Source organism: Kazachstania africana, chromosome 12 (genome assembly GCF_000304475.1).
Source record: "Kazachstania africana CBS 2517 chromosome 12, complete genome".
Classification (NCBI taxonomy): domain Eukaryota; kingdom Fungi; phylum Ascomycota; class Saccharomycetes; order Saccharomycetales; family Saccharomycetaceae; genus Kazachstania; species Kazachstania africana.
The window spans coordinates 306,373-321,119 of record NC_018951.1 but is presented as its reverse complement, the minus strand read 5'-3'; the positions used below and the strand labels follow the sequence as shown (position 1 = coordinate 321,119).

The window sequence follows — 14,747 nt, the reverse complement described above, 5'->3', positions numbered from 1 at the left end:
AGGATATTAAGCCGTAGTGTCGTACAGTTCCTTTTTTAATCGCGTCGTTAAGAGCAATCATGTGGCTTTTCATTTCATGAAGAGTCCCAAAACAAATAAGCAAATGGCAAACCCAATATAATAAATTTGAGATGAACCTTCTTTTGTATTCCTCTTATCGTCATTTTCCAGCGCACGCAATGCGTTCTCCGCACGTATCCTATCACTTGGATCTTTGATTTCGTCCAGAGCAATAGCCCTCTCCTTAGCAGCCTTCAAAATTGGGTCATCACGTTTATTGTCATTCAAAAGACTTTCTTCCTCCTTTATATCTTGTTCAGTTCTTCTCTCTAATTCCTTTAAATTGGTCTCTACTATATCCGGAAATACGATTTTGAATCTGGTGTTTTTAAACGTGTTAAATTGAATAGACCTTTTCGCTAATAATTTCTTTTGTTGATCCGTAGTAACGATAGAACCAGTAGTAGCCTCATCACCAGTCATGAAACTTAAAAGACCTGTTAAGATAGTGGAAACTGACCAGCCAGGGTTCCACAAATCAGGGTGGTAATCACTCATCGACAAACAAAGCCTCGTATTTTCTTTGAAACGACCATTTGGAGTTATCATTCTTATGGCAGGTGGTTTATATGGGTAGTCGGACGGAAACGTTAGAGTACCATGGTACTGTCCACTAGAATAGGGAGTATCCGATGGACCCGTTATAACATAATGCCATTCCAGTATATTATCTTCATTTGGGCGGGCAACAATATATGGAGGTGGGTTTTCCACTATGAGCTTATATTCTTTAGTTAAACGCTTCAAAGCTTGTTTTGTGGCCATGGCTAGCTAATGCTAAATATGAATAGTGTATTATAAATGAACTTGTTGATTTTCTGTTGAACCTTGTTGAAAACTAATTCATCTGATCAATCACAGCGATAATCAAAATCATATACATATTTCTCGCAAAATCTATTCCGAGACTACAGCCGGGTTACAAGGCATCGCAAAACGACGCCAGCTTACATTAATAAACGAATCAATTACTTAATGATTTAAATCAGAGTTGATGGCTTATTAATGGACAATAACTTCGCAGGATCATCTGTCTCTTCTTTCTAAAATCTAGAATCAATGTCTCAAAATGATATAAAACTGATAGCTGGCAATTCTCACCCAGCACTTGCCAAATTGATATCTACCAGATTGAATATCCCCTTATCTCAAGTGGGACTTTACCAGTATCAGAGCACAGAGGCCTCAGTGGTGGTGGGTGAGACACTCCGAGATGAAGAGGTGTATATTATTCAAACAGGCTATGGTGAGCATTCTATCAATGATTTTTTGATGGAATTATTAATTTCAATTCATGGTTGTAGAGCTGCGTCAGCAAGAAAGATAGTCGCTGTCATTCCAAATTTCCCATATGCTAGACAAGATAAGAAGGATAAATCTCGTGCCCCCATTACGGCAAAATTAATCGCCAAATTACTTGAGGCAGCTGGATGTGACCACATTATAACAATGGATTTACATGCATCACAGATTCAAGGTTTTTTCCATGCACCTGTTGACAATCTCTATGCTGAGCCAACTATGCTGAAGTATATAAGGGATAATATGGATTTGAATAACGTCACATTAGTTTCACCGGATGCAGGTGGTACAAAAAGGGTCACAAGTTTTGCTGACAAGCTCGATTTACCATTTGCATTAATTCATAAGGAGAGACAAAGGGCAAATGAGGTATCAAAAATGGTACTAGTTGGGGACACAAAAGATAGAACGTGTCTAATCATTGATGATATGGCTGATACGTGTGGCACTCTAATCAAAGCGGCTAGGCTTTTATTAGAAAACGGAGCTAAAGAAGTCATCGCAATGATTTCACATGGTATCTTTTCTGGAAATGCTATCGAAAAATTGGAAAGTTCTGAAATATCTCAAGTTATCTGCACAAATACTGTTCCTTTACAGAAACGGTCATCAAAGATAATACAATTAGATATAAGCCCTGTAATCTCCGAGGCAATAAGAAGATTGCACAATGGTGAGTCAATTTCTTACCTATTTTCTCACACTATCGACTGATAAAAACAGAAAAATAAATTTCTCAGATCATAGTATAAAATATTCGTATATACCTAATATTTATTAAATATTATTCTATCATTTTTTCATAAAATTGAGCAATCGTGATTTCCTTCTTCCAATCTTTGATGAGGAGTCATTCTTTTCAGGATTAATTGAAGAGGCTGTGCTGGTCTTGAAACTGTCATTGATGGGCTTATCATGAGGTTCATCATGAAGATGATGTAAACAGTCATCATGCCTAATCAATTGATCGATATGAGTGTTGTATTCTTCATAAGCTTGCGTGGATGACTTTACTTCATCGTACTCGGATACTTCATTATAGAATAATACATATGCAGTATCCGAATTTTCACCAGTAAAACTTAGTACTGTTTGTTCATCAACAGCCTCCACTGTTTCATCATCGAACAATAGCCATCCAAACGTTTCTGTTTTACACAACGAGATATAATGTCCATATTGTGGGCCATCGCCGAGGTGTATCACTGCACTTGCGAGTTCATAACGCTTTGATAATTTTGAATCGAAAGTCGATGATACCGTTAAAAATGTGGGATAATCTATTTTGTTGAATAATTTGATATTAGCCATTTTATCTTCGGAATACTTAAATCTTTTCAGATGTAAAGATAACGTTTTAGGAAGCCTTTTTAGGCCAACTAGCCTCTCAGCTTCCTGTAAACCACAACATCGATCGCAGTAAAACTTATCAGAACCATTTAAAAGTTCTCTTTGATGAAAACTTTCTAAATGTCTTTGAATATTTAAATTTTCATCTTCTTTTACTTCAATAGCAAAATCTAAAAATGGTTCTTCTGTGGAAGTAATGCTGTCGCAAGTGTAGCATCGTATTTGATTCGTCAAACTTCCTTGAAATATGTCCTGGACAAAATTATCTATCTTAAGATCGCCTTTTTTGTTATTAGCCCAAATATAATCACTCAAATTGTTCATTAAAAAGTTCAAAAATTCATGGGCATCTTGGTGCATTGTTGTATCAAATAAAACATTCTCTTTTTTTAAAGTGTCTATGAACTGGACAGGTGAAATTACACCAGATAGAAAGTTGGTTTCGACTGCACACTCAAAAATGTCCTTTAATGCATAATACAAAGATGAATCTTGTTTTTTGTTGACTATAGAATCAATGTCTAGGACAGGACCTTTTAGTAATGCATTTCTTTTCCTTTTTTCACTTGACAAATACTCACTGTTATAGTCCATATCTATCTCCGAAGCAGAGCTTTCATTTGATATTTCATTAGTAGATAAGACGCTAGATGAGGAATCTTTTCTTCCCTGAGATACAGGTCTACCTACGATTAAACCGTCATACTTTTTCGTCTTGTTAAGAACGTTTTCGTCATCAAAAGATGACAATTTTGGTAGAATTTTATCCCCTGGCATGTCATTTATATAGAGATCATCAATATTCAATGAACTCTCACTTGATTTAGCGATGGTTTCAGCGCCTCTGTAATTGACATTTTCAGCACTAGAACTATGACGTTTCAGTAGACCTGCTATGAATTTTTTACCATGGGCCAATTTCTCCTGTGCTTTATATTTTGTAGCATCTTCTAAGATTTCGTTTTGAGAGTTTGAGCTGCTTCTTGATTCTTTGCTGACGCCATTTATATTTCTTTTAGACCTACCAAAAGTTTCTAGCGTACGAGCTCTTTCTCCGTCAGAATTACTCGAGGGAAACGAAAGCATGCTAGTTCTGAAAACTGAATGGTTAAAGAAACATTGTAATATTGAGTTACAGTAACATGTGTTGCCAAAATTTTCATATCCAAAAATTTTATTGGATCCATCACCATAAGGCATTAAATTAGATTCTTTAACATCTAAAATGGCCGTATTCGACGGGTCCACCGCTGTATAAGTTGTCGATGAAAAATTGTTCCCCGGTTGAGGTGTCAAATACGGTACAATAGTCGAATTAGCGGCATTTTGCTCGACATTATCTTCGGGACAAATGTCTTCCTCAGAGGTCTTTACCGTTTTTAATAAGTTACCTTCTTCCGAAGCCATTGTGGAGACTCGAGTAACTTCGAGAATAGGCAGTGTTGCAAAAGAACTATCCACATTAAATGTATCATTAACGTTTAAATCCTCGGTTGATCTCGATTTTTTCCCACTAGATAATCCAGCTAACCTCCATCTTTTTAACATAATATTCTTCTCTCAAAATCGCCAGGAACTAGCTGTTATATAAATGACCTCTCGAATAATGTATTCCCATAAATTTGCCAGAGTTTCTTCCAGCATTTATTGATTTCAGTTTAAATTTATCGATGCGATCGGTAATTTTTGGCATTCTAGCTAATGTGCGAGGCTGACGCGTTGATATATTTGCTCTATATTAACGAGATACGAACCTTGATACTCAACATCTAAAACACCATAAGAATCAAAATACTGAATACTACAATGTCTCTATTGAAACTGAAACTCAAAGGACTATATGCTGGATATATAAAAACTTCTTAAAATTCGGTCCCCATATCGAACCAACCAAAAATATCATCATTCCCAAGACCGTTTTCAAGCCAGCCAGCCGTCTGCTGCTGAAAAAAATCGTTCAATTGGTCACTTTGTGGAATATTCCATGAACTATCCTTATCTATATCAGAATCCTGTGCTTTAGATTCTTCCTGATTTTCTAATGACCCACCAAATGCTGTATTCCTGTTATTCAAAACGTTGAAATCTTCTACATTGCTGGTTGCGCGAGAGGATGAAATTTCACCCATATTATTAGGAAATGAAGGAGGCACAGTGGATGTACTTCTAGTAAATAAGGAATGTGACTCTGGGCCTGTCCTGATAGAGGAAGTCATCGATGAAACTGCCCGTTGTGGTCTTGAATAGGTACCTTTTTCATCGGCCCTGACATTGGCCATTTTACTTAAACCAGAAGTTGTTTGGCTTTGATCTAAATTCGAAGCGATAGAATTACCCTTAGTGGAGGATAGACGTACACTTCCCGTTTCATCTAACATTGAAATTGGAATACCATTAATCTCTTTCACAACTCCATCTGTATCCTTATTGGTCTTGGCCAATTCCTCAGCATGTCGTAGGGCATCTTTAGTAGGAACAAGTGTTGTAACTGTTGTTCCCCCTGGCGTAGTCTCTGTGACCGTTTTGAAGTCTTCTCTTGCAATGTGATTATATAGAGGTAATGGATACAACATCTTGTTTCCAGCAACATCTGATGACACTTTAGAACTCTCCTTAGCTTGCGTATCCCCAGAGCTATTCTCTCTCCTGCCTGCTTCATGCAGACACCATACTAAGTCATAAAACAGTGACCCTGTTAAATGTGAGCGCATTTTTGCGATTATACCAGTTTCCATCAAAAAGACCTCCGGATGTCTAATCAATACCATATTTAGTCGTTCTAAAGTGCTTGCAGTTCTAGAAATATCGTTCTCTACAGAGGTTGTCCAGGCAGTATGTTGGTTTCTGAACAACCTATGGATTGTTACAATCGATTGTCTAGCAGAATTCAAAAACTTAGATAAAAGCATTGAATTTAATTGCAATTTGAACAGAATAAAGGCGGAGAAAGTTGCGCTTTGTCTGATATAAATGGGTAATGCTATAAGCTGATGATTCTCCAGTAACTTTGTCAATAGAGTGACAATTTTTGTGGCAGAGGAATAAGCCTTCAAGACATATTGAGATTGAACACTAAGAGGCATTTCTGGTAAAAATGCAAAACAACAAATCATAAGTTGCACATAAAGATAATATATATGCACAGCATCATCTTTTTCAAAATCCAAACCTTTATTCAGTTCTTCCAATTCTTGTTCAAACGTACTCAAAGTAGATGCACGGAGGTCACATTCTATCAAACCATCCGGACTGTTAGTACTGGAATCCATTGTTGTACAGAGATTTGACTGAAATACAGAAAGAAGAATTAGTCTCTTGAATCTACTGGGTAACTTAAACGAGGTTTCCTCTTCATCATTATTATCATAAACAGAGGGTTGGTCCTCTGCAAACTTCACCCGATCGACTAAATAATCGATTTTTGAAGTAGGAGGTAACCCTAATATACTTGCCCAGCATAATTCTGAAAAAAAAATTCCCAGCCAGGTTCTTGTTCTCCACTTCTCTGCGTTTGGCATCCATGTTTGACTTCTAGTAAACTCTGCCATAAATTTACCCCTATGGAGACCTAACTGAAAGGAAAGAGACTTAGCCAAACCAACGAACCTATAAGAACAATCGTCCAACACCCTTTGATTAGGCAAAGGCCATATGCACAAGATTAATAAGGCTTGTGATATATGTGTGGATCTTGGAGTTCTCATCCAACATGTCTCAATTGCAAGTTGCTTTATCAGTGAACTTAATTTAATGTAAAGGGTTGGCTCCGAGTCTGACAGACATGCAGTCAACATAACAGTCCAAAATAATAATTTGGATTGAGAATACAATTCTGCTGCTGAATTAGTAAACATGATTGGAAAATACGGCAAATATTCATCTACAAATCGCTTATGTAGCTCGTTGGCTTTTTCTAATGGAATCTGAACTTCACCAAGGAGAAACTGGTCAATCTTGTCATCTGGTGTAGGGACCCTTTCGAAAAGAGATGGGGTCGCAAGTATTTGATCTTTACTCTTATTATCTCTCAGAGATATTCTACTGTCACCGGAGTCTGAGTGATCATTCTCTAAGGTGAAATTGGCAGGCAACGTTTGATGTCGATCTTGCAATGACGGTGACTTGGCTGATGGTGTTTTCATGGATCGCAGCTGAGGCCCTCTTATCAAATATGTTTGTGCAGAAAATGTATTGGTAGGAGTCAAATCTTCTTCGAGCTCGGATGGTGGTTGGCTATGTCTTTCATTTAAAACGGCCAAACTATGCAATATTTCTCTACCACCGGCAGTCTGGTTTAAAGCTTGTGATATTATGCTCTGGTTACCCAAAAGATGGTCTAATTTCAGTTTCAAATCATCCAAATCTCTTCGCATGGTTTGTAATTGTGAACCTTTTTGCGGTTTAAAGGATGGGTCTATTTCACAATGTAGCTTATATTTTTGACATCGAGAGCACGGATTAGGATAATTTTGATTAGCATTACATTTTATCTTCTGCTGCCTACAATGACTACACGATGTAACGGGTCTGTGACTTCCTGCATGATCTCTACGAATCGCGTTTGAGGAAACATTATTAGTCTCTCTACCAACTGCTATGGACTCCGAAATGCGCCGTTTCTTAGAAAGTGGAAATAACCCCGTTTCAGATGTCGAAGTTTTTATATTTTGAATATTGGAATCGGCCATTTGTATAGTATTGTCTTGCGTTCTGCCTCTATATGGTATATCAATTAGCGATTACTATTTGGAAAAGAAAGCTCAAACGCATTCGTTAGTAATCCAAATAACGAACAAAGGACAATTCAAACTGGCTCTAAGAAAAGTTTACTCTATAATGGAACTACGGTGCCTTACTTATTACCGTTTCCTTGGATGAGCAGTCTTACCAAAAGTAGTTTATTTTGAGTAAATTCATCACACTTCGGCTGCGCTTCGTTGGTAAATAATTCTTTAGATAGTGAAATCACAATAAATGACCAATAAGAAACGTACAATAACACAATATTTTTCGAACCACAATTAAAGTATCCTCTATAAGTTCCAAAGCATCTTTCATCTGGATAGATGTTCCAGGGAAACGGTACCATCTGTATCTTTATTCCGAAACATTTTGGCTTATTCGTCACCTATTTTATCTGCCCGAATCACGTGATAAAGTTGGATTTTAGGGTTGCTGTGGTAATGTAAAAACCAATGGAAGGTGCAATGCCATACATAAGCTTTGATGGACTCAATTGCGACACTACATCTGTGAACTAGATCTAGCGACTGTTCAATGATCACACTTGTCTATCATGGAAAGTATTATTGTTTGTATTCATTACCTCGAGAGGACAATTCCCGCTGCAAAGTTTAAAGAACGTACCATTTTAGAATGAAAACTGAGTTTCGTAGTTCAATTATAGGTAGTAAAATCTGAAGTTCAATAAATTAAGGTGCTTTTAATTTAGTCATCGAGTTTCATACCAATTGTAAGTAACTGCAGCCTTTCTTATCTCTAGTACATGAGCATATTTCCTCCTTTCCATAAGATAGGTCTTAACGTATATAAAATCGATTCACAATACGCTTGCTTACCTGTGCCTGTCAGTATTAATTCAGAATGACTGAACTGTATACGAAAAAATCGTATTATCAACTACGACAGAAATTAAGATGTTCGACCAAGAACATGCCAATAGCATAAGCTGTGGGAGCCGCTCCTCCAATCCACAGGACTCGAGTTGATATACAACTCCCTACGTTGGTTCCTTTGCTATTTAAACCACGTAACACATTCCATACCGTTATACACGAAAATCCAATGCAGAACACGAGAGTTAAGAGGGAAATATAGCAAAATGTATTTTTCCAAACTCTGCTGTGTCATTAAATGACACTTTTTAGATTTGCATTGTGGCTTACAATGCCACAGCTCGGAAACGGTGGGCTAATCTACATTTTTCGATTGTTTTGTTGTGTCATTTTTTTGCCACATCAGGCCTATTGGTTTTTTTCAAGATTTGAAACTCCCGATGAGCGGTAAAATTAAATAGTGCAATTTTGTGTAAACAAACACGTAAAGAGAAGGTACTCTCAATTGGTAGACTTACACCAAATCAAGTTCTCGTTTGATATAGATATCCATATTATGCTGCATTTTGAGCGATCCACAAGTGCATCTGCTGCACGTTCAAAGAGAACCCTGTCGACGGAGATGAGAAGACGTACAATTGCGGATAGTACGGTCAGAAGATCTAGGACTACTTCAGCTTTGAGCAACTCGCACCCAGATTCTCCAGATTTTGAGAGTGAGTTGGGTTCCAATATACAAGTCTACGTACGTTGTAGATCAAGAAATCAAAGGGAAATCGAAGAAAAGAGTAGTGTGGTTATTTCGACTATGGGTGCTCAAGGTAAAGAAGTTGTTCTATCTGATCCTTCTTCAGTATTGTCTCACACCAAGAAAACTTACATCTTCGACCAAGTATTTGGAGTAGAAAGCGATCAGGAAGTGGTTTTCAATGCTACTGCGCAGAATTACATCCATGAAATGTTGCAAGGTTATAATTGTACTATTTTTGCTTATGGGCAAACAGGTACAGGTAAAACTTACACAATGTCTGGTGACATAAACATACTTGGTGATTTAGAATCTCAAGATAAAATTCTCCTAGGAGAGCATGCCGGTATCATTCCCAGAGTTTTAGTTAACTTGTTCCAATATTTAACGCGAGAATCAACTGAATATTCTGTGAAGATATCATTCTTAGAATTATATAATGAAAGATTAAAAGATTTGTTATCACAATCAAAGGAAACTGAAGAATCTATTAGAATATTTGATAACCATATACCTAGTGGTAATAGTAAGATACAAAAGTCTTCAAGAAATAATACATATTCTTCAATTATGGTTAAGGGTATGGAAGAGATATACATAAAGTCAGCACATGAAGGATTACAACTGTTGACAGAAGGTTCATTGAAGAGGAAAGTTGCGTCTACTAAATGTAATGATTTATCTTCCAGATCTCATACAATTTTCACTATTACAACTAATATTACTAAGATTGATCCCGTATCTGGGGAACAATATGTAAAGATCGGAAAATTGAACTTGGTGGATTTAGCAGGTAGTGAAAATATTAGCCGTTCTGGGGCAGAAAATATGAGAGCGCAGGAGGCTGGTCTGATTAATAAATCCTTGCTCACTTTGGGCCGTGTCATTAATGCATTAGTTGATCATTCGCAGCATATCCCGTACAGAGAATCCAAATTAACAAGATTATTACAAGATTCATTAGGTGGTAAAACAAAAACTTGTATTATAGCAACCGTATCTCCAGCTAAGATATCGATGGAAGAGACTATAAGCACGTTGGAATACGCCACTCGTGCAAAATCTATTAAAAATACGCCTCAAATTAACCAATCTATGTCCAAAGATGTTTGTATAAATGAATATGTCCAGGAGATTGAAAGGTTAAGACAAGAATTGAAAGCTTCGAGGCAGAAAGATGGGGTATATATAACACAGGAACAATTCGATTTGTATGAAAGTAACGGTATTCTTGTAGATGAACAAAAAGCTAAGATTGTTAATATGGAAGAACAGATAAAAAAATTCAAAGAGAAATACGTGAACCAAACGGCAATAAATAAAGAACTTGAGACAAGTTTAAAAAATTCTCAAGAATTGTCGAATGATTTATTGGATAAGCAAGCCTCTCTTATCAGCATATTTGGGGAATATCAATCTAATTTCAAGCTATTTGAGACTGAAATCAACACTATACATGAAAACAACCTAAATCTTATAGACCTCATATCTACTGAACGAAATGATTTGCAACTAAGTTCCCAAAAATATTATGACTTCTTGGTAGAAACGTTTCGAACGATAGAGAACCAAATGAAATTCATCTTACAATCACAGACAACTTTATCATCATATAATATCAAATTTAAGGAAGTCATTGGTGGAGTTTTCGAAGAGTTGGAAGACAATACTATTAACTTCAGGAAGAAAATTTTAACGGAAACTCAGGAACTTGATTTCAGCAGTACAATACTAAGCATTGAAGAGCTGGACAATTGTCTCCAAGAGAATATAAGGGTATTAACAACTCCTCAAAAAGAACAGATGGAAAAAATTTACTCTTCACATACAGATATTATAAAAGGACTTTACAAAAGTACTATTGGATCATCTGATGATATACGACACAGTATGGAGCAGTTCCTTCAAGACTTGAATCTCAAGACAAATGATGCACTAGTACTGGCTAAAACCCAATACTTGAAGAAAATTGAAGAGCTGAAGACTTTAGTCGACACTCAGAAAGAACAAATTCTCTCTTTGGAAGGAAAACTCACAGAAGAGAGAGAAAAAAGCATAAAGACTGATGAAAAAATATTTGAACTAGAGCAGTATTTCAAAAATTATGTAGAAAAAGAGAAGGAATCGGTTTTCGATAGTATTTCAATTGCTATATTAAGCGCAAAGAAAAAACATGACCAAATAGACAGTGGAGTTCTCAGCAAGTGTAGTTCGATAATAAGTGACACATTAACACAAATAAACAATGTTAATGATATGTCATTGAAGTCCCTGGCTCAACAGAGCGTTAACTCTTCGAAAGCTTTAATTACTCAGTTTCAGGATGTTGCTGATACCATTGATAAAACTTCAAAAACGACGGCATTACAGTTAGACCAAACTATCCAAGATGTCCCAATTTCAAAATCGTTTACACTGTTCAAACAAAAATTACTGAAGAGCTGTGGCGAAGAGGCTTCCAAAACATTATTAGAAATTCTCGAAGAATTTGAGCAGGGACAACGTGAGTCTCAGTTAGCCATTTCTAATTGTCAAAGTATACAATTGAGCAAGCTGAAGCATATTATAAAGGAAGATACAAACATCACTCATACAAGGCTAGAAGCCATCAAGTCTTCAACAGAAGACCTATGCAAATACATTTTACAGGGATGCAAAGACAATATGAATCAAATTTCCACAACACAAACTGACATCATTCAAGATCATACTAACGGGCTAACTTCAATAATGAATGCCTTAAAACCTTACCTCGATAAGTCTGCTACATTGCACGATTGTCCCGAAACGAAAGTGGATGCGATAGCCAGTAGAATGGTAGATCTACCCAAGTTTAAGAAACCTCATAACTATTCTATATATGAGGATTTAAAACTTTCAAGTAGAGTTGAAAATTCAACCTCTGAAGTTAATGACGCAATTCCATTAGAAAACAGGTCTCCATCTCATGCAACGTATCCTGCCATTAGATTTAATCCAAGTACACCGGTACCTGTACCAGATCAACCACTGCCGAAGGTTTTAATCCCAAGGAGTATTAATTCAACAGCTAAAAGGATACATTCTTTCTCTCCCCCTTTGAAGTATAATTTCAATAAAACTCCAAATACCACTAATAATTTAAAAAGACGTTTTACTTTTGAAGGTGAAGCGAATACCATGAGCAAAGATGATGAAAATGACAGATCATCAAATGAAATGGGTGACGAAAAAGAAGCTAAGAAGACACGTTTCGAAACCGAGTCTCCAACCAAAGTTGACTGAAAACATTCATGCATACCTTTCTCTTACCTTCATACATATTATATAATGTTACAATTATTCCATTTCGAACACATTTACATAATTCACGGTAAGGAAACAACTACTAGCAACAATAAGCTGCGACATACTTATTATATGTATGCAAATGCTTAGAAATATATCAAATATATCTATATGAATGTAAGAAAGGCGTTTACATAATAATGCAATCTTTCGATTTTTTGTTATCTTTATTTTTGTCTTTGCTTTTTTCTTTTTTATTTCTCTTTGAAAGTTTAGAATTTTTTTTATTAGTTTCAGTGATTACATTGCTAGGTGGCGGTGGATTAGCTAAAAACTGTGGTTCGCTCGATGGTTTAGGTTCATTTGCTTGTAAATGGTCTCCTTCTGTTGAGAAGTAGTTACTGTATCTTATAGATTTATCAGGGGAGCTCATAGTCTTAGCATTACTATTTGAACCAGAAAACAGATTAATGGTGCTCACACTTTTATTCTTTTTATGATTGTAGGTTGTCTTCTTCTTTTCTGATTTGGTACCCTCTTGGGTATTTACTTTATTAAGAGCTCTTGGATCATTATTTTCTGCCGCGATACGATACCATTTCCATGCAAGCCCCATGTTTTGGTCACAGCCTTTTGCATTTTCATAAAAATAACCCAATGTAAACTGGGCTTTTGGTAGACCAGCGGCTGCAGCTCTAGATGCCCATTGAAAAGCTTCTGTCTCATCTTTTTCAAAGGCGGGCTCTGCACCAAGTAAGTACCAGGCACATAAACCTAACATCGCGACAGGGTCACCTTGCAAGGCTGCCTTCGTATAATAATGAACGGATAATGAAACGTCTTGCGAGACTACTGAATTTCCAGATTCATAGATCTGACCTAATAAAGTGGCAGATTTTGTATGTCCCAATGTTGCAGCCTGAATATATAATTCCATTGCATATTTTTCATCGGGAATGATAATATCTATGAAACCTTCTTCATAAATTTTTGCTAATTCGTAAGGTGCAGCACAAGTTAACTCACTAGCCCTTGCAGCAGCCCTTGATAACCATTTGATACCGTTTTGTTTTGTATTTATGTCATTCGAAAGACCCATTCTTCCGTAAAAAGAATACAGACCTAATTTAAACATCGCAGATGCATGATTCCTACTAGCAGCAAATTTCAAGAAATTTAATGACTTTCTTGAGTCTCTCGTTGTACCCAGGCCTTCCTCTAAGCAATGAGCCGTTCTGTATGCACTTTCAATATGACCATGTTTTGCAGCGGCTTGAAACAGGATATATGCTTCTTTATTATCTACTTTACCAAAAACACCCGATGAATAGGCATCAGCCAAGAGATACTGAGCATTAGTGTAACCTTTGATACTCAATTTCTTTAAGTAATGTTGAGCCTCTCTTAAGAACTGCTTCTTCAGGTCTGCCTGCGTCACGTTTTCGGAATCTTTGGAGGATATATTAGTTGTTATCAGAACATTTGAAGACTCTATTGTTAAAGCTGTTTGCAGCATATATTGAGCATATTGAAATAAAACATTTGGGTCTTTTGATTTTTTAACATTATCTCTATACATTTCGAGTGTTTTCAACCTAGGTACTAGTGACGAATTATTTTCATTTCCCAAATAGTGACTGATCATCTGATGCGAAAGATCTGCAACTGATTCATTGGTAGAAGTTAATTTTGTATCATTATTTTTGGTTAATAGGTACATGTGTGATAGATCAACAGATTTAGTACGTTTCTTATTCTTTTCTGCGTTTGAAGAGATCGACGACGTAGTATTGTCAGATAATGTGAATGGAGCCTCTGTCATAGACCTATTATGCACATTCCCAGACGAGTTATTCATTTGAGACATTGGAGACATATTGGGATATGATTTTGTAGCTCTTTGCGGGGTCATCTTGTTACTATTTTGTGTATAAGAGGAGTTTCTTGTATGAGAATTTGATGTCGCTGGACTTGGGGAGATAGAGTGCAGTGTTCCATTTCCTGCACTAACAGAAGTTGGTCTGCCATCACTGTCCTGTATAAATCTAGGTTCTGAATGCTGTTCTGTAGAAGATGAGTCCTGAGTTTCATTAGCCATTGAATTTTTCATAGAACCTTCTTCAAAGATAGATGCAGGAACATTTTGAGACTCCAAAAGATGCTTTTTGTAGGGGTGGATGGGATTAGAAGCCGTTGCCATTGCTGACGTGTGATGAGGTCGAAAGCGGCAGGAAGCGAGTGCTGGGGGGTGGTTCCACGAATATAAGAGATGCTTTTAAAAAATAACGAGATTGTTCGAAGAAAACAGCTATTATAAGCAACCTTTAGAATAATATATCACTTGAGAATTCAGTAACCTATAATATGGCAAGAAATCGCTATTATAGATTGTGGAGATTGTCCAGAAACTGTTGATGCATATTTTATAAATAGAATTTTTAAAT

The 14,747-nt window shown here is 36.5% G+C and overlaps 6 protein-coding genes across 6 annotated transcripts; 2 read left to right on the top strand and 4 right to left on the bottom strand.

Moving 5' to 3' along the window:
* Nucleotides 1-69: 69 nt before the first annotated feature.
* UBC6 (E2 ubiquitin-conjugating protein UBC6) lies at nucleotides 70-825 on the bottom strand (the record flags this gene model as incomplete). Its single annotated transcript, XM_003959871.1, has 1 exon — nucleotides 70-825. The coding sequence occupies one exon, from the start codon at nucleotides 823-825 to the stop codon at nucleotides 70-72; it is 756 nt and encodes a 251-aa protein (XP_003959920.1).
* Nucleotides 826-1,119: 294 nt separating this feature from the next.
* On the top strand, nucleotides 1,120-2,076 carry KAFR0L01740 (ribose-phosphate diphosphokinase; the record flags this gene model as incomplete). The annotated part of the gene is made up of 1 exon (XM_003959870.1): nucleotides 1,120-2,076. The coding sequence occupies one exon, from the start codon at nucleotides 1,120-1,122 to the stop codon at nucleotides 2,074-2,076; it is 957 nt and encodes a 318-aa protein (XP_003959919.1).
* Nucleotides 2,077-2,154: 78 nt separating this feature from the next.
* Nucleotides 2,155-4,260, bottom strand: KAFR0L01730 (uncharacterized protein; the record flags this gene model as incomplete). The annotated part of the gene is made up of 1 exon (XM_003959869.1): nucleotides 2,155-4,260. One exon carries the CDS (start codon nucleotides 4,258-4,260, stop codon nucleotides 2,155-2,157), a length of 2,106 nt encoding a protein of 701 aa, XP_003959918.1.
* Nucleotides 4,261-4,574: 314 nt separating this feature from the next.
* SEF1 (Sef1p) lies at nucleotides 4,575-7,400 on the bottom strand (the record flags this gene model as incomplete). Its single annotated transcript, XM_003959868.1, has 1 exon — nucleotides 4,575-7,400. The coding sequence occupies one exon, from the start codon at nucleotides 7,398-7,400 to the stop codon at nucleotides 4,575-4,577; it is 2,826 nt and encodes a 941-aa protein (XP_003959917.1).
* Nucleotides 7,401-8,844: 1,444 nt separating this feature from the next.
* On the top strand, nucleotides 8,845-12,300 carry KIP1 (Kip1p; the record flags this gene model as incomplete). The annotated part of the gene is made up of 1 exon (XM_003959867.1): nucleotides 8,845-12,300. The coding sequence occupies one exon, from the start codon at nucleotides 8,845-8,847 to the stop codon at nucleotides 12,298-12,300; it is 3,456 nt and encodes a 1,151-aa protein (XP_003959916.1).
* Nucleotides 12,301-12,493: 193 nt separating this feature from the next.
* SKT5 (Skt5p) lies at nucleotides 12,494-14,503 on the bottom strand (the record flags this gene model as incomplete). Its single annotated transcript, XM_003959866.1, has 1 exon — nucleotides 12,494-14,503. The coding sequence occupies one exon, from the start codon at nucleotides 14,501-14,503 to the stop codon at nucleotides 12,494-12,496; it is 2,010 nt and encodes a 669-aa protein (XP_003959915.1).
* Between the last annotated feature and the right edge of the window lie 244 nt (nucleotides 14,504-14,747).